At 41.1% G+C, this 19,174-nt stretch overlaps 1 protein-coding gene across 1 annotated transcript in view; it reads left to right on the forward strand.

Moving 5' to 3' along the window:
• LOC139461011 (mucin-2-like) overlaps positions 1 to 19,174 on the forward strand; it is a 31,158-nt gene continuing 11,984 nt past the window's right edge. The window contains exons 1-20 of the mRNA XM_071242482.1: positions 1 to 39; positions 1,131 to 1,175; positions 2,478 to 2,560; positions 3,471 to 3,542; positions 4,510 to 4,627; positions 5,646 to 5,740; positions 6,287 to 6,355; positions 7,992 to 8,103; positions 8,872 to 8,982; positions 9,624 to 9,706; positions 10,572 to 10,643; positions 11,853 to 11,967; positions 12,343 to 12,437; positions 13,532 to 13,600; positions 14,329 to 14,425; positions 15,054 to 15,143; positions 15,491 to 15,573; positions 17,237 to 17,308; positions 18,295 to 18,409; positions 18,987 to 19,081. Coding sequence (XP_071098583.1) covers positions 27 to 39; positions 1,131 to 1,175; positions 2,478 to 2,560; positions 3,471 to 3,542; positions 4,510 to 4,627; positions 5,646 to 5,740; positions 6,287 to 6,355; positions 7,992 to 8,103; positions 8,872 to 8,982; positions 9,624 to 9,706; positions 10,572 to 10,643; positions 11,853 to 11,967; positions 12,343 to 12,437; positions 13,532 to 13,600; positions 14,329 to 14,425; positions 15,054 to 15,143; positions 15,491 to 15,573; positions 17,237 to 17,308; positions 18,295 to 18,409; positions 18,987 to 19,081 — 1,704 coding nt within the window. The 5' untranslated portion in view covers positions 1 to 26. The remainder of the gene's footprint in view (positions 40 to 1,130; positions 1,176 to 2,477; positions 2,561 to 3,470; positions 3,543 to 4,509; positions 4,628 to 5,645; positions 5,741 to 6,286; positions 6,356 to 7,991; positions 8,104 to 8,871; positions 8,983 to 9,623; positions 9,707 to 10,571; positions 10,644 to 11,852; positions 11,968 to 12,342; positions 12,438 to 13,531; positions 13,601 to 14,328; positions 14,426 to 15,053; positions 15,144 to 15,490; positions 15,574 to 17,236; positions 17,309 to 18,294; positions 18,410 to 18,986; positions 19,082 to 19,174) is intronic.

The following is a 19,174-nucleotide window of genomic DNA, read 5'->3' on the forward strand; positions in this document are numbered from 1 at the left end:
AGGTGATAAGATAGGACACGGCTACAATGGGACCACACTGTGAGTATTATTTACCGTTACTTGTTCAATTTAAAACAATATACAGTTATTTGCTATCATATATCTGTCCGACCAGGCACCATTACAGAATAGACGCTGAAAATAAAGATTTCACATTTCCTATATGATACTACCATCTACTGTAACGATGCAGTCCAAGCGAACTCGTGTTGATAACAGTGTACTATCGACGTACATGTTTCCTGTGGGGCTAGGACGATTCCAGATTTACCACCCAGGTACCCACCCCCCTATTACCCGACCCAACCCGGGTACACGCGGTAGGTCTCAAGCGATAGGTACAGACTGTCCGATTGGGAAATGTTTGACCGTAGCTCTGGCAAAATGTATTTAGATACACGTATAAAACGATCTGGTCATGTATACACTGATGTTTACTGCATGTTTTATCGTTATTCAAACACATAAAAGTCAGAAGGAAATGGGAACATTAGTGACTTGTAGTGTAACCATAGAGTTTTAGATAAGTTTTGTCATTAAACAATATGTCACGCGACTAACCACGGGTCCGTGTCGTCCTGTTGGTACCCCGGTCCTGCTCAGTACCCACCCGACCCGAGTACCCGAGTTACCCGTCCCAGCCTTAGTTTCCTGTGCAGCGATTAGGCCTCCCAAAGTATGTTATCATTTGATCCGAAGTCATTTAAGGGCCCCAACAAGGTATTTGTCCGTGTTAAATTTGTCATGACAACCATGTGTTCAGTCGAAACTTAGTTAGAATGACGATGTTTCATGTAAAGGTATATTTTAACATATACTACCGGGCAAAGGAAAGTTTACACCCATATTTGATGTGGCTGAAAAAGAAAGACACAAACAAAGGTTATTGGATTGTGATGTATTTGATACGGGTATCAAAGAAGTGTTTGGGGGCCTAAAGTTTGCATTGTGTCGACACAGTTTTCAGTGTAGTACTATTTTGACAACGTTTGTATTTTTTTGGTCAAATCCAATTTTCATGTTTGTGATTAGTTTTGCTGGCCAGTTTTTCTCAAGCATACAATATTGACAGTCGGTTGTTTATTGCGCTACTGTTTGTGAAACTAACTACCACGCATGCTATACACCAGGTCTTATCATCGTGGCCGCGCTGCTCACACTGGGCCAGCTGTCAGGTATGTTATATAAGTGACCACTTTGTGACAGCGATATGGACAATGAGCTGAGATGATAACGCATATGGAGAGTCGCTAACATATAAATAACATGTACATGGTTAAGACGAACAGGGCACTTACTACTGAGAGAGAGAGAGAGAGAGAGAGAGAGAGAGAGAGAGAGAGAGAGAGAGAGAGAGAGAGAGAGATGTTATACACTCACACTGGGCCAGCTGTCAGGTATGTTATATAAGTGACCACTTTGTGACAGCGATATGGACAATGAGCTGAGATGATAACGCATATGGAGAGTCGCTAACATATAAATAACATGTACATGGTTAAGACGAACAGGGCACTTACTACTGAGAGAGGGAGAGAGAGAGAGAGAGAGAGAGAGAGAGAGAGAGAGAGAGAGAGTGAGAGAGAGAGTGATAGAGAGAGTGATAGAGAGTGAGAGAGAGAGAGAGGGTGAGAGAGAGAGAGAGAGAGTGAGAGAGAGAGTGATAGAGAGTGAGAGAGAGAGAGTGAGAGAGAGTGAGAGAGAGAGAGAGTGAGAGAGAGAGAGGGGGGGGGGACTAGGTAAGGTGAAACTTATATTATTGCACTTATAGCGACGTGCATGCACTTGTGTGTGCGTGTGTGTGGTTGCTTGTACTGGTACGGACTGATGCCGATTTATAGTGCTAGCTCACTGAGATACCACGCCGCAGTTTAACATGAATACCCCACTCAGACACAGTACACTGACTCCGAGCCGACCCGTCCTTGTTTTAGCCCCTTAATGCCGAGCTCCAGACAGGGTAATAACAAGTACCATCTTTTAACGTCTTTTGATATGATGCGGTCGGGGATCGAACCCCGGACCTTCCGTTCTCCTGGCGGACGCTCTACCACTAGACAACGGAGGCGGGAGAGAGAGAGAGAGAGAGAGAGAGAGAGAGAGAGAGAGAGAGAGAGAGAGAGAGAGAACGAACTCACACGTTCCCCGTCGTGGGACATGACTTGCCGTGTCGGTTATTTATCATATTGATTGAGAGAGAGAGAGATAATTTGCTTTAACGTCGCTTTTGATAATACTTCAGTCATATAACCTATGATTGTGGGTTCGAAGCCCGGTTCGCCCCAATTATGTTTATAGGTTTGTCAGAATCATACCCGAGCTCGTGGGTTTCACCTACATCACTTCGGGATTTCCTCACACATCAACCTGACACATGGTGATATCATTGATTTAATGTCAAACGGCGTTAAACCAAACTCACTTACTCACTCACTCAATGATCTACTGTAATGATGTAGAGTTTGATTGTTTATCAGCCGCCGGGCCCTGGTGCTACAGGTGTGACGCGGTGTTTGAGCCCGCCATCTGTGGTCGGATACAGAAGTGCGAGGACCGCGAGGTTTGTTTGTTTTCTTTGTTTGTTTGTTTAACACCGCGATCAGCTATTTTCCAGCTGTATGACGGCGGTCTGTAAATAATCCAGTCTGGACCAGACAATCCAAGTGATATCATGCATCAGCATCAATCTACGCAATTGATGACATGCGAACCTGACCGCCCCCGATCCCGTTAGCCACCTCTTTCGACAAGTTGAGTCGGTCTTACGGCAACATGGGCTGTTGAAGACTCCACTTGGATCTTCACGCGTCAGGACAGCGAGTTTGGTGAACGGCAGTGTTGATGTTCAGGAGCAGTGTGGTCACCAATTTCAAAAGACACAGACAGACAAAAGGATAGTTCTTCTACAGGGAATTGTATTTTATGAAGCTACTTAACCATGACACCAAAAACTTGTACCTTGACGTCGTATTTCTCAGATAATTGCGTGCAAGGTTTTACCTAAGTAGAAATACATGTATACAGTAACACTCATACATCTCAACAGTGCCGATCCCAATCAATATCTAGATTAATATATTCAAGAAATAAACACACTTGGTTTGAATTTGAGAGTGTCTAACCGTACACTTGACAGCTCTAAATTTAATTTGGAACCGGGCGCTTAAGCAAGGTTTTTTGTACAAACGCATGTTAATTATGAGGTTTTTAATGGAATTCGATGTCTGATTTTAATCTCATATTGACAAATCAGCAGTAGTCATGGTAGAATTCTGGACAAACGAATCGCTGAGATGCAGTAACGTCACTTTACTTTACACTGAATGTTCATACAATAATCACCTGGGAAGCTGGGATTCCCAACATACGATGTCTTGCCCAATGGAACTGATTATATAATTGTATGGGATAAAGCCCAATGTGAAAGCTCTGTCAATGTGTGTGTTCATGTTATCGTCGCCGTGCCACAGGTGTGCTTCACGGGGTCCCACACTGGTCTGAATGGTGGGACACAGTACAGATCAGGCTGCAAGCCGAAAGATGTGAGTATTGTGTCACGCACAATGCTGCAAGTCAACCTATGAACTTACTAACAAGCTTAGATAATCATTATAACCATTAGAAACGTAATGTTTCTAATCTTATATTGCCATTAATTATGCAATTAGTTTCCTTAATTATGCCATTATTTTGGAACATAGGCCGTTTTTAAAAGTGTTCTTAATAAAGCATAATCGTTGTATTTGGAATGCCAAAGCTTTTGGAACCCTTGTTAGATAGGCTGTCAGGTTTCCTTGGAAGGTGAGTATATTTTGACCCTGATAGACACAGATAACCTAAGAGGTCTTAGTCATTAGCATAATTCAATAACAATCATAACAATTTGTCACGCTGTTTGGAATATTGAATCATCAGTTGCATAGCGTGTCCTTGAAAAGAAGAATTACTTCTTTTACAATTTTCGTGACCTCTACCGATTTTAATGTGTCACGACAACTGAAACCAATTCTGTAAAGCAGGCTTAAAAACGACATAGAAGATGATTACTAGTATATCATCACATTTCATTTATATATATTATCCGTCCATCTGATATGAATAAAAAAGTTAATACAGACCTATTATTTCAGTTTCCATTTCACCTAAATTATTCGTCCACTAGCTATAAACAGTTGAACCTCCTTTATCTAGATGGGGCATCAATGAAGCTGAAACAATGCCTGGCATGCGACGGCACGTTTTAATTCTATCACTCATCTGTATCGTTAACGCTCCCTGTGAAATCCTCCGTATAAGTGCATGCGGAATAATTTCCAGTTTAATGTGTGTGAAAGTTCCCAAAGCCGATCGGTCAGAAGGCAGGGTTTCCGTATAAACAGGACCACGATTAACGAGGCTTCCCCGCATTGGATCATATCTACTGAAACCTGTAACCTGTTCATAATCTCTATATAACGTATAACAGTCGTGGGGTACTTACATTTCGTCACAATGTGATTGTTCATCTAGCAATGTCCAACCTCAACAAACAGCTCGGCGGACACAACGAACACGGCGGACCAGCCAGACACCTGCACAGAATGCTGCCCTGATGACTTCTGTAACGCCAAACTATGCGGCGGTATAGGTAACTACATACAGTCAAACACCATTGTGTCGAACTTTGATATGTCGAACTTACGGTTGTCTCGAAGTAAAAATATGGTCCCTGCATATTCCTTCTTTATTTATGATTTTCGGTTGTCGAACCGCTGATAACTCGAAGTGTTCGAACTTCGACACACTGAAATATTAACATGTGGAATGTACTGCAGCTCCATCAGAATGATTAATTAATATTTGAAATATTTACTTGACGTGTGTAAGATTCTGCTTGCTCTACGTCTACATTTTGAACATTTGGTCCAATGTAATATTATGTTGTGGTATGTCTGTCTATTTAAGCCAATCATGGAAAATAGACGATTAAGGAAGGAAGTTTAAACCAAATACGTTTTGAGATAAAATGAGGGACAACTATCTAGACAAATACTCTAACAAGCCAAGTCGGGATATACGTATGTATGCCATCACAGAGGCACTTTGTTCTTAAACACATGCATTGGCTAATGACATGTTTCTCTAGAGAACTACTAGAACAGATGATGACCCCTATTCGCTTACAAAAAAGTCATTATTTGAATACAAGCTGGTCTTTGACGGCAAGTGATATGTCCACTAATAGTGAGTGAGTGAGGTTTTACGCCGCTGTTAGCAATATTCCAGCAATAACACAACAAGGGACACCAGTAATGGACTTCATGTAGTGTACCCGAGCCATGTTGGAAATAGAACCCGTGTCTTTGGCGTGACGAGCGAGCACTTTAACCACTAGACTACGCATTGCCTTGTGGCATATCAGACAGTTGATGAAAACAGGTGTGGAGATGAATAGTTAAATAGGCATTTCTTAGAAGTTAACGGATGACAAAGTAGACAATTCGTTTTGACAACGGTACAAGAATAAAGAGGCTGTCATCCATAATGAAACAAAATTCAAACTATTTCGTGTGTTGCTACTTTGGGAATGAAGAGGTGGCGTTGTGTTCGTCCACTCACACGAAGGATGGCGACACAGGATGAAATGATACCACTCTGTGTTGTAGAGATACGAAAGTCCGGGATGAAGCTGTGCATGAAGTGTGATGGAGTCGCAAAGCCAGGGGACTGTGACACATTTGACACGTGTGGTGCCGACCAAGTAAGTGGACATCATCGATATTCACAGGAAAGTCGTCACTGTTTTCTTTATATTCAGCTGACGTTGGATTATATTTAAAGTTTGTCTACCTCTCGTCTAGAGTATAACTTCAGAATTGTGCACAGGGTTAGGGAAAACAAACTACATAACGTTCTGTAAAATACTTTTCAATACTGGGAGGGATATATACCAACATGTATTGTAAACTTTAATAATGTTTGCATTTTTTTTTATAAAACTGAAGAATATTATTCAAAAGTATTAAAATCGTGACAATTAGTCAGAATGTCACCCTGAAGTGCTTTCGTAATTATTGTCTCTTTTCGCCTGGTTTTGTACTGCGACAACACGACAATGTACTGTCAGCTTCAGTATTCCATAACGCGACGCATAATGACCTTGAAAACGCTTTTTGTTTGGTTTGTAAAATCGACGTTGCCGAATTGCTACAATGTCCCTTTTAGGGTTCCATAGATATGTCTTACGGCATCTTTTTCCCAGGGTGTATGTTGATGGATGTGTTCTAGTCCAACGCTTTTGTTGCAGCAATGTTTCGTGGATACAGACAGCATATCTGGAATTACATTTTACAAACTCGGCTGTGCGGACAAAACAGTAAGTGTGCATGCAAAGAAGTATATTGTTCACTTGAAGTCTGGATTGGGTAAGCGGTAGTTCGAGACAAGCAACGTGAAGTGATATTACTGATCAGATTAGATAAACAGCAAACAACCAACCAAACAAACACAGCTTGACCGTAGTCTCATGAATAGATATTTATTATCCAACTGAATCATGTGTGAAATATTAGATTTTATTACCCACGTGGTGAAGATACAGGTGGTAATATACTAAATCCGTACGTCACACGTGTGTCGTACAAGGTTGACCTTGTTTTATTCGTTTTTGGTTGGATAACCGTGACCTCTGTCATACCGGGACTACTTTTTTCATTCATAAAAAATCGCAAGACGTCATTCATTTTGCAACCACAAGGCAGAACTAAGGAAATTGTTGAGAACGAAAGATATTTACAAACACTTTATTAAACCAAATACAATAGTCACACGTGTCAAATTCTGTCTGCATTATATATAAGTTATGGATAGAGCTTCTACAGACATTATATAATCGAACTACGTATCAATAGAGCGAGGATAAGCGTGGTGAAATGAAGTCTGTTTAAATTATCTGGACTTACTTGGGATGATCCATCAGTGACCCTTCAAAGCGTATTTTGTGGCGCTGTTTCGGGAGGGGTTGTTCATGAATAAAAAGTACACGACTGCACGACCACATCACTAAAAGTGAACAGTTCTGATACAAATCATTCGAAATCTCCGTGGAAGTGTGACTGACTTCTGATTTTGTGGCCCCAAACATCCCAAATGCGAACAATAACATTCCCTATCTCTAGCGTAAAACGCTGTGAGTAGATCACGGTTGTCTTTTCCTATTCCGGTGGTGACTTTGCCCTTCGATCGTTCGAAACTGTCACTGACATGCATACAGACTTGAGTTTGTTGATTTTCACGTCTTCAGTATAGGGTGGTACAAATAACATGAATGTCTTTGGCGAACACTCTGCATTCCCTCTTCCAAAATGGTACGAACATGATATAAATTCAGCTGAGAGGTCAAGGAAACTGAACCATTTTGATTGCACAGACGGGACACCGGCAGTGCGAGTGACCGACTGTCAGTCCGATATTCAAAGCGCGGCGCGAATGTGACTTTTCAAATTTTCATAACGCTGTCCTGCGTACTAACAACATGGCGCTTGAATTACCATAAGTTGAAGAATTTCTTCCAAAAGGATCTTGAGCGTTGGTGCTGTCTTGTTTGCAAACACAACTGAAGGGGCATGGTGTTAATGCGTATGCATCGAAATGTCAACAATGCCCATATTTGGGCATATATCAATATTCATGCGCAACCAGATTTTGAAACCGGTTTCAGTTTGGTCGGTCAACGAACGAAAGTTGTTATGTATTTACACTTAAATATATATTTTACGTGGGTGATAAATAAAATACCACACTCATTCTCGTTAGATCCCATTTTTACGAAACGAGTGGACTTTCTATGGTATCTGACCTCGCTTTCGCTCGTTTCGTAAAAATGGTATCTAACGAAAATGAGCGTAGTATTCTCTATGTAATAGGATTGTGGGCACATAATTTATTTGATTGCAAAGTTGTAAACACATGGCAGGTTACCTGTTACAAACAAAAAGCTGTTCTTTCTTCAGGTGTGTGCTGGGCATCATAATGTGTGTTGTGACACGGAATTATGTAACGCTGACAACAACGTCACAAAGATGGCGTCACCTCACCCTGGCAACTCCACTGCGACATCACCAGGTACAACAGTAATATGTATACTTTGCTGAAAATCATATGTATTGGATAGCATGGACGTATGATTCTTTTCTTTTACACTTACTGTCAACGGATAGAATGACACCGGAAACATGGAGAATAATATTAACAAGTCTTACCCTACATATGAAACTTTGTGCCATTATTGGTGTAAATAACGAATAACAGAAATATGTACATAAATGTACAGTCACTATAACGAATTTGTGCTAAGTTTACTTGAACGGAACTTTTGCTGTGTATAAGTCACGAATGTCTTAGTCGTCTAAGTCGTCCCAATTTGCTGTGTCAACATGCTATGATCGTTGATTCTATTCTCAGATTCTCCCTGATGATGAAACCCGTGAAGATCCGGGGTAGAGTAGGTCTTCAGCAACCAATGCTTGCTGTAAAAGGCGACTATGCTAATCGTAAGAGGAGACTAACGGGATCGGGTGGTCAGGCTCGCTGACTTTGTTGATGCATGTCATCGTATCCCAATTGCGTGGGTCGATGTTCATGATATCAATCACTGGACTGCCTGGTCCAGACTCGATTATTTACAGACCGCCGTCATATAGCAGGAATATTGCTGAGTGCGGCGTAAAACAACAAACCAACCAACTCTGATTATGATTCACTGTTTGTCAACACCATACCCGTGCTTGTGGGTTTCACCACAGTGGTAACGTATAAGACCTGCATCACTTCGGACTTTCCTCCGATATCAAGCTTTTCAAAGCGACTTAAAACACTCTTCATATATTGCAGTCACATCCATGAGCCCAGTGACAACGACTGGCCCTTCACCGTCTACCGCATCTACATCTTCAAATACATCATCCAACTCCACCTCGGGTAACACAACTACTGCAGCGTCAGGTTTGTTGTGCAGTCCAACATCGCAACGGTAATATGGACTTTACACATGTTGCTTAAACTTGACACGCCGGGAAAATTAAACAACCTGTACAGTTTGTGTAATGGATTCTGTAGATGATAGTATTGCATTAACAGTTGTTGTTTCCACGTCGTCGGATCCCCGGTTGTTGTAACTAACTAACATGAAGCTTGTGGTGAGGTATTGTGCTGTCATTGTTATCATTGTGTCTCTGTCCCGATCGTTGCTTGTACCCTAAGTCACTAGTTGTCTGGCCCAGACTCGATTATGTCTCTACCGCAGTGACATAACTGAACACATGTGACATATTGCTGATGTGGCGTGAAACAACATTATTTAGTCTATATGTATCTCACCATCGCCAAACAAGTGGTTGATAGGGCCGGACTAAATCGTGCAATTTTGCAACCGAAATGATGATGCTTAAATGAATCAGATTCTATTGCAGATATGAAACTGATATATGATTGAATGTTAATGTGATGGCGTTCGTGTTGCAGATTGTCAGTACGTGAACTGTTTGATCTGTTAATGCCCGAAGGCTAACCAATGGCGCAGTTGGTATAGTTAAATGTCCGTGTATTTACAAACATGAAAGTGTGATGTTTGAATTGTTTGCCAGGGTCTGGGCCGTGGTGTTTTACCTGTGACAAGGTGTTTGAACCGGCCATCTGTGGTCTCGTCACCAGGTGTGGACCAAGCGAGGTGGGCAACCATACATTTACAAGATTTCTACTTCATGCAGTGACGAAATGTAGCAACGTCAAAAATAAGTTATGCCTCCAAAAAATAATGTTGTTTGCCCGGCATAAATCATTATAATTGTGTTATACATGTACAAGTGGGGAAAACACGTTCAGGTGGACTGTTTGGCTTGTCAGCCCACTATATAACATCATTATTCGCTATGATATTACTGATAGGTGTCCGAAGCAGGGATGTACGGGTGTACGGGATCCTTCAATATATTACTGACACGATCAACACATAGTCTATGGTTGTATGGGGGCTGTACGCTCAGACACAGAGGTTCCGTAGCTGCGTTTTGTGGACATTGTTTGGAAAATTCATAATACCTGTGTGTTCATAGAAATATATACATAGGCCGCTTAGGAACAATGAAGAAACGCAATTATTGAGCTGTCTAATAAATTTAAGTAACAAATTTAATCTCTTGTAAACAAAGCCACTTGCACATGCAAAGAAGTGTTACAAGCGAATTTTCTATCTGCTGACTATAACCCCTCACAGTCACCCCACTGACGATCCTTACCCGTATTGAAATCACGAGATCAATGATGATATTTATCGTTAAACTTAGCAAAATGCGTATTTCTTGAAAGGCGCACTTTGTAATTTTTGTCCTGAGTGTACGTAACATTCTTTATCGCCGGAATGGATGGTTGTTACTTTATACGTAGGAGCAAACATGCAGCTATCTTCGGTAAAGTAGAATACGTCATACTTCTATCCGTATATTGTATTTTGTAATAGTGTATTACTATGAATGTTGTGCCTTAACCCTGACTGACTTGAGATGCGGCGATGTGTTGTGGTCTTGTTGCTGCAGGAGTGTTACACCGGATCCCACCAGGGTCTGAACGGAGGAACTCAGTACACATCAGGGTGTAAACCGAAAGATGTGAGTTGACGTCATCACACAGTTGTTGGCCGATATCGTTACACAATCAAACTGTATCGTATTAACTATGATCAAGCAAACATCAGGCTTGAAACCCAAAACACCAAATATGAATTACAACCATAAACTTTCATTTCATGTAAACACGGTTTCCGGATTGACACGTGTCCGAAATAACGAATTCCGTTAATAAAATGTCAAGTGTAACGTACACAGTAGCAATTTGTCGGAATGCAGGTGTCCGCATGTGCGGGGTATGATTTTCCAGTGAAAATAAATATTTTTCGTTTCCAACTCATGAGTGTTGAGAAAGTCGCCGCACATACAAAAAAAGGATTTATATTTATAGTAGTGAGTGAGTTTGGTTAAACGCCCCTTTAACAGTATTCCAGTTATATCGCGGCGTGTCAGCTTAATGTGGGAGGAAATCCCGAAGTAATGCAGGTCTCAGACGTTTACCACTTTGGTGAAACCCACGAGCACGGGTATGGTGCTGACAAACCTAGAAAGATAACTTGGGCGAACCGGGATTCGAACCCACAATCATAGGTTTCTGACGTGCCCATGGGACGCAACCCTGCACAGCGAATCACGGCGCCCTAGACGACTGGGCCACCTGTGCCCCCCTATATTTATAGTAAGTCAGCATGCTTACTTAACTATGCTTTATATGGAACATGTCTGTGCTCGTAGGTAGAGGTCACGACAAATCGAAATATCGATATATTGCTATTGGTAAACACTTAAAGTCAATAAATCGATTGTTAAATCAGTTTCTGATCAATAGTATCGATTTCAGTTAGGAATATCGATAGTTTCGATTGTATTTACCATATCAATAAAATACATGCAATGCTGCTCAAATTTGTTTTGCTTTTGATCATGAGTGGTAGTAATTTACACATGGTAATGTGGAAGTTTCTTTTTCTTAAATTATTAGGGTAAGGAAAAACAAATCAGTTACATCTCAAACTTTACTTTTTATTTATTGTTATGGTTATCACATTCAAAGGAAACTTCAGTTCCAAGGTTTAATTCAACTCTAAAATCCATCTAAAATGATACACTGAAAACTATCAATATTTATCGCAATAGTTGCTTGCAATATCAATGGCTATCGCAATAGTTTCTGAAATGAGCGTTGGTACATCCTAACGTATTTGTATGTGAATGTAATGGCGAACGTATCTCTGTCCATCTCCTATCTAGCAATGTCCGTCCACGAGAAGTTCAGCGGACACAGCGGACACAGCGGACCAGCCAGACACCTGCACAGAATGCTGCACCGACGACTTCTGTAACGCCAAACTGTGCGGTGGTATAGGTACAGTGTGATAGTATGATATACAAGGTTCAACAGCAGGGTGTACGGGATCTTACTTGAACAACTAGTCACCGAAGGTCGACAACTTGCCCTGTCTGTCTTTGCATTGGGATAACAGGGCGATATAACCTTAAGCACAACTTAACATCTGTATGTTTTGTATTTATATTGCAGTCTAAATTTGCCACAGAAGTGCTAACTGCAAATTGTTCTTCGCAGTCGGTATTGTCGGTTTCCCCGAAACAGATGCTTTTCGTAAGATCGTATGGTCAGGTGACACGGTGATTTGTGCTCATGATACCAATCACTGGTTTATCTGGTCTCCCATGAGCTTGAACATTTGATAAAAAGCAAACTGCGAACTGTGTGTTGTAGACATCAGACAGCCCGGGATGACGTTGTGTATGACGTGTGACGGAGTCCAACATCCTGGTGATTGTGACGAAGTTGAAGTGTGTAGTGCTGACCAAGTAAGTTTCACTTTGATCTTTGAACTAGACAATAGAACTTGTTTTATCATCATCTGCAATTTTACTTCATTTTGTTCATGTTTCCTTGCAACAACCCAGACGTAATGTGGAGTCACGTCACATTCATTTGAAAGCAATGGCTATCCAGAACTATTTATTAACTACTGGCCCCTTAGTGACAGTGTAAGAAGACGGCTTAGAACAGGTCTCAAAATAACCTGTCGTAGATGTAAGATGCCATTAAAGTTTATCGACGTAGCAGGCTCCGTCACTTGGTTCAGTGTGTGTCGTTGTACCCCGCCGATGTGGGACGTTAGTATCATAGTATCAATCACTACTTTGTCTGGTCCAGAGTTGATCGTTTACACTCTGTCGAGATATAACTTGAACACTGCAGACGGCAGCTTTTGAAAACATAAACACTATTTTTATTATAATAAGTGGGTGTACACCTTATGTTCTCATCAATATCACATCTTGGTCATGGACTTAACTTTAACATTGCACTGATCAGAGAAATCGATCCTCATCATCATCATCATCATCATCACAGATTTGGTTTGGAAATCATCTTCTGACATACTACATTAAACAATTTCTTATATCATTGATAGTATAATAGATAATGTAACTATAACTTGATAACTTGATAACTTGCTATATTATATGTGTGGCCGTTCACTCCTCCATTTTTACTCCCAGGCGGTTTCTTAAGTTTCGTTTTTGAAACTATGTCTTAAACTTCAAATATTTTCAGAATAAATTACATGAAAGAGTGAGTATGATTTGACGCAGCTTTTGACAGCATTCCAGCAACATCACGGCGGGGGAGACCAGAAATAGTATTCACACAATGTACCAGTATGTTGAATCGAACCCGGGTTTTTGGCGTGACGAGCGAACGCTTTAACCACAAGACTACCCCCTGCCCCGAATCTATAATATGATTAATATGATGTGTTTCCGTATCGAACGTATCATATCTTAGGAATTTGGCGTAGTTTACATATATTAATACAAACTGTATTCCTGATAACATTCCTGATCACACCAATCACTTGTACTCACTATTTGAGTAACTCCTTTCATTACAGCAATGTGCCGTGGACTCAATCAAGCATTTCGGAATAACATTTTACAAACTCGGCTGTGTTCAGAAAGCGGTAAGTGACCACATACAAACCTCGTTAAGACGTTAAGTCCTGGGACAGGGTAACGAAGTCGAGTTATCCGCACTTCGAGACAAGCGCATGGTCGATATGAAGCGCTGTTATTGATCCTTGATGACCGTTGTCTGAAATAAGATTTTCAGTTGATCAAGTGAAAGGAGCTACTGAGTAATTATTGATATTGACTACTTAGCTTACCGTAAACATTAAACACGTATGCTTTAATGTCATATCTCACTTTTATGAATTTTTCATATTTGGAAATGATTTCTTAATTAGAGAAATAACGCACAGTTTTGACAAAATTATCTGACATAAGAAATAGACAGCCATGTAAATGGTGGCTCAACTGAAACAAACTAGAACTGGTTATTCGATGGTGGTGTATTTTCACGGGTGTCATATTTGTGTTCTTTACCTTAAATAAGCAGTGTTTCGGCCCCTGATGTCAGCCTTGTAGCGGTTTGATAAAGTTGTACATAATTGGTTGGTTAAATCCGATTTCCATATGTATATACTTTCTTTTGCAGTTGAGATACTCTATCTCATGTTTGTTTTCTAAGTTTGAATTTTACGCTTATTGCATTTCTTACCAAATAAGTAATTACTTCATAACATATGGTTGAAACTTGGTGACGAGGAGTAAATGTCACCGACTCTGGTATTTGAGTGTAAATACATGTGCATGTATATGCTACTAGTGGTCACCACTTCCTCTCTAGGGGTGTGCTCAACAACACGGCGCCTGCTGTGACACAGACGTGTGCAACATTGACGTCAACATCACCAAGACGTCGTCATCTCTGCCCAGCACGCCAGGTAAACCTTCTTGATGATTGTCGCTGCACACACAACATGAGATGGTTTGTAAGATATGATTGGCATTATGAGCATGTTCTGTCAACGGAAACAACGACACATATTTCACCCTATGGTTAAGGAGATGAACTGTACAGGCAAACACCGTCGTTTCCAAATGAATTGTCCGGGATTCAAATATTCAAACACACCCCCAAAGGGAGCACATCGATATTGTAAAATATGACACCATCACAAATGTTCCATAGTGCCACCGTGTACGTGAAATCCCACAGATAACTACGTCACTCTCAATTGATATGACGTCAAGGTACAGAGGATGACGTCACATGCTTCCGTGACAACTAAATCCAGTTTAGAAGAATGTGCAAAAAAACAAATTGAAGTTGTTCTGGTAAATATTGATCAAACTGAATAATGAATGAACGCCGTTTCCATTTCAAGACGAATGACATGTATTTCAAGTTTGGGAGTCGGACAAATATGTGATACTTGGAATGAAACAGTTCATCCGCAGTGAAGTTATTAAGTCATCTCCCTTTGTAAGTTATTCCATTCTCAATTGATAATCTTGTCATCTTCAACTTGGCGTTAAACCACACTCACTCACTCACTTTTTCAACTACAGTGACGACCACCACAACGACCACCACAACTACAACAACTCCAACGACCACAACGACTACTGTTACCTCTACTATTAAAACTACGCCGTCAGGTACGATATGTAGTGTACTGATATTTCCACTGACGCTCGAACTAGGATACAGTCAAATAGTCACTGGCCTATAATGAAAAAATATTACTCGTCACATTTCTACATACTAAATCTTACATAGAGCAAAAAAGGTGTTATCTACCCAAATCACAATAACATATTCAGATTCAATAAAATTTGACAGTTTTTTTTCAAATTTATTACGTTTAGCGGTTTCCGATCCCTAATCCACGGAATGTAGAAAAACAAGGTAAAAACGAAATGCCTGGCTTGTCAATGCTGAAATGTTACTATGTGCAGTGTTTGAAGCTCTTCAAGATCATGCTGTGTGTTGTGTTGTCTGTCAGCTCCCGGACCTTGGTGCTTCACATGCGACAAGGTGTTCGAGCCAGCTGTCTGTGGCCTCATCACCAGGTGTGGACCAAACGAGGTAGGCCAGCACACGTAGGCACATCAGACAGGCACATATAGCCACAAGCCAGTGTGCGGCTGACTGAGTTGGGGTATGCGTCGCATCAGTAATATTTCAGCTAAAGTCATTTTATACCCGTACGGGGAACCGAACCCGGACGTTTGCTGTGACGAGTCACTGCTGTAGCCACAGGACTACCTCACCAGGTCTATAGAGGTTATCACGCGAGTGTGTTTGGGGATGGTAAATATCCTCTATTAGGAATAAATATTGTATTTAGCGAGCCTTGTGCTCTAAAAATCTCTTCCCATCTCTCACAAACATTACCTAAACATTGTTTGACGGGAATGTGCGCATTAATATGTATTACGTCAGAAGGTAAGTAACGTGTCAGTCGGACGGTGACAACAGTCAATATAGTACCAAATGAAGCCTGTTTCTCGTGCAGTGGCGTAACTAGATATAGGCAAAACAACTGCCTACACAAACTGTTTCTACTTGATTTCCGTGGCATTCCATCTGTCTGTCTGCTCGAGTAACTGTCCTTTATCAAAGGAAAGCTACCCTAACCCATGGCTGTTAGACGTCACGTTTGTTTAGTGTCTGCCTGACCTGTCATAACGTTACGAAATGCAGTCAGATACACAGGCAGCGACAAAACGAAACAAGGTAACACTTCGGACATATTTAGGCCAAATACAACTGTTTTAATTTTGGGGAAAAGTGAATGTGATTAAAAAACAGATTAATGTCCTTGCATACAGAATTACCAGAATTTCTATGTGAAGTATGTGAGGTGGGTGTTGGAACGCATAGCAGATTTACATACATGTATACACATGTATGTATATTTACACTAATTATGCCCCAAAGTGAGATTGACCAATCAGAGAGCAGAACATATGACCCCACAGGAGCCCGTATACAGTCAGCAAAAGTCCAAGATGGTTGATACTGACCCAATATGAGACCGTATGCCGTCAGTAACAGCCACCCACGCATTTTCTTGTCTTATTAATTTATGATACATTTCGTTCTTTTATATTTTATTTCGTAAAACCCTGAACGGTTAATTAATAAAGGATTAACCAATCCAAAGGAAACGTGAAATGTTTGTATGAGTTAACGATTGTACAGCAAATCCACAGAGGAAGGTGTTCTAGATCTGATTGCTTTCCCAAGTTTACCCATGGGGGTCTTCGATGCCTACAGGGACCCTTCCCACCACTGGAATATCATAATATTCATAAAGTGGCCCTCATATTATAAATGTAAAAGATAGGTTCGACTGAACATAATATCAAGGAAGTTACTGGTGGGCTTCATAAAACTCCCACTGTACTGATTGTATGGTATTGCCTCTAGGATGTAAATTAAGCGGGTTGATACTAACAGCGGTGACGTAATTATTAATCTCTCGAACTACGCTGCTTTATGTTCATTTCAACAATTTCCTCCATGCGGGCAATAATGTCGGGAATGCATCATGTAAATAAATAGCTGAAATAGATATAAATATAATATTTCTTCAAATGTATCATTTCACAAACTTCTTACCATGCCGTGTACACGCGTGCATCATGTGGACACAGTACATCGTCCATCCACGTTTGGGATAGTCAATGATTGAGAATCCATGACAACAGAGAACAGTTTTGGTGATATGTCCGTCTTGCTCCAGGAGTGTTACACGGCGGAGCACGGCGGTCTGAATGGTGGAACACAGTACAGATCAGGCTGTATGTCGACAGATGTGAGTACCTTGACATCATCACTCACAAGTGTTACAGAAACAAACTGTCCAGAGTCATCTGTAACAAAGTACCTGGTTGAAGCCTGGCGCCAAACAGTTGCCTGTCCTGTATTTCATGTCATTAGTTGGGAGACGTTCAATGTGTTTATATTTGGGAGATAAACCTACTGTGCCCCACTGTAGAGTAGATACCTCTTTATTTTAATTTTGAGCGCTTTAGTTGGGTGTTCCCATCTCATCCATTGACATCTCATCGTCAAAGCAGTCAGGGTAACCTCTTGCAAGTCAAATCATCACCACAAACATCCGTAAGTGATCCGAGATCGAATGATGGGTTATCGGCAGCGATCTTTTATGGATCGATATATAGGCCATCGTTGTATACATACGCACGATGTTTTGATGAAAAGACTTAATAAATTTAAAGGGGGTTTCCGTAGGAAACCTCTTTTTAACCAATCAGAATCAAGCATTCTTCAATGCCATGGTAGAATTCATTATGAATATCTTACCCTGTTGACATAGTTAAAGGGGGTTTGGCTCGGGCACAGAGACAGTCCCAGCAATTTTGATTCAGGTTCCTTCAATAACACTTGTGTCTGCTAGCTACATTTCTTGAACTGAACATTGTCAATTTCACACACGGAACAATATATAATGTGTATTGTATTTGAGTGTATGAATGTGGTTGACGCATTAGTCTATGTATCAACATATCATGTCGGCCTGTGAATAATTGAGTCTGGTCGAGACACGTCAATGGTTGACATTAGGAACAACGAATAGACAATGTCATTTAGAAAGTGGTCAACTGAAACAAATGTTATATTTGAGATTACACTTTCTTAGTATAGTACAAATTCGAATTCTTTTGGGGTGGAGTCCCATCCGAGATTTATGCGTATATCATGTTGATAACATTATTTTGATAGCGAAGATATAACTGTTCATTATAATTTCTCTGTTCATGTCCATCTCCTATCTAGCAATGTCCGTCCACCAGACGTTCAGCGGACACAGCGTACACAGCGGACCAGCCAGATACCTGCACAGAATGCTGCACCGACGACTTCTGTAACGCCAAACTGTGCGGTGGTATAGGTACAGTGTGATAGTATGAGATACTGGTTTATTAATAGGAGTGAGTGGGTGAGTGAGTATGCTTTAACGCCGCTTTTAGCAATATTCCAGCAATATCACACAATGCACCCATTTCGGGAATCGAACCCGGGTCTTCGGCGTGGCGAGCGAACGCTTTAACCACTAGGCTACCCGACCGCCCTTATTAATGGGTAGACTCAATGGACGCCACTAGGCGTATGATTGGTGGTTCAAACCCCAGCTTCCCCAGTTATGTCGGTACTATGTAGGTGAGTGTCTTCAAGGACTTGGTTTCCTCCTGCATCACGGTGAGAAGGGTGATATAACTGATTATTTGTACAAATCCATGTAACTCAATGCAAGTCTAGTACTTAAAGTGCTCACTCGTCACGCCGAAGACCCGGCTTCGATTTCCTACGTTGCCCGGGTAAAATGTGTGAAGCCCATGTCTGGCGTCCCCCGCCGTGATATTGCTGGAATAATGCATGCTCGCTCGCTCGCTCGCTCGCTCATTCACTCACTCACTCACTCACTCACTACAGCATACAGGACTTGACATGGCTGTTATGTGTTGTAGACATCAAGAAACCCGGCATGAAGTTTTGTATGAAGTGCTCTGGAGTCCAACATCCAGATGAATGTGACGAGGTTGACGTGTGTGGTGCTGACGAAGTGAGTTCAACATTTACTTTTCGCCCATCAGTTTGTCGTCAACCCTCAGATCATGAACTGTATTAAACTCCCAGCCCCCGTTTTAACGAGCAT

This window comes from Haliotis cracherodii, unplaced genomic scaffold, assembly GCF_022045235.1.
Source record: "Haliotis cracherodii isolate W230 unplaced genomic scaffold, xgHalCrac1.p SCAF_14, whole genome shotgun sequence".
NCBI lineage: Eukaryota > Metazoa > Mollusca > Gastropoda > Lepetellida > Haliotidae > Haliotis > Haliotis cracherodii.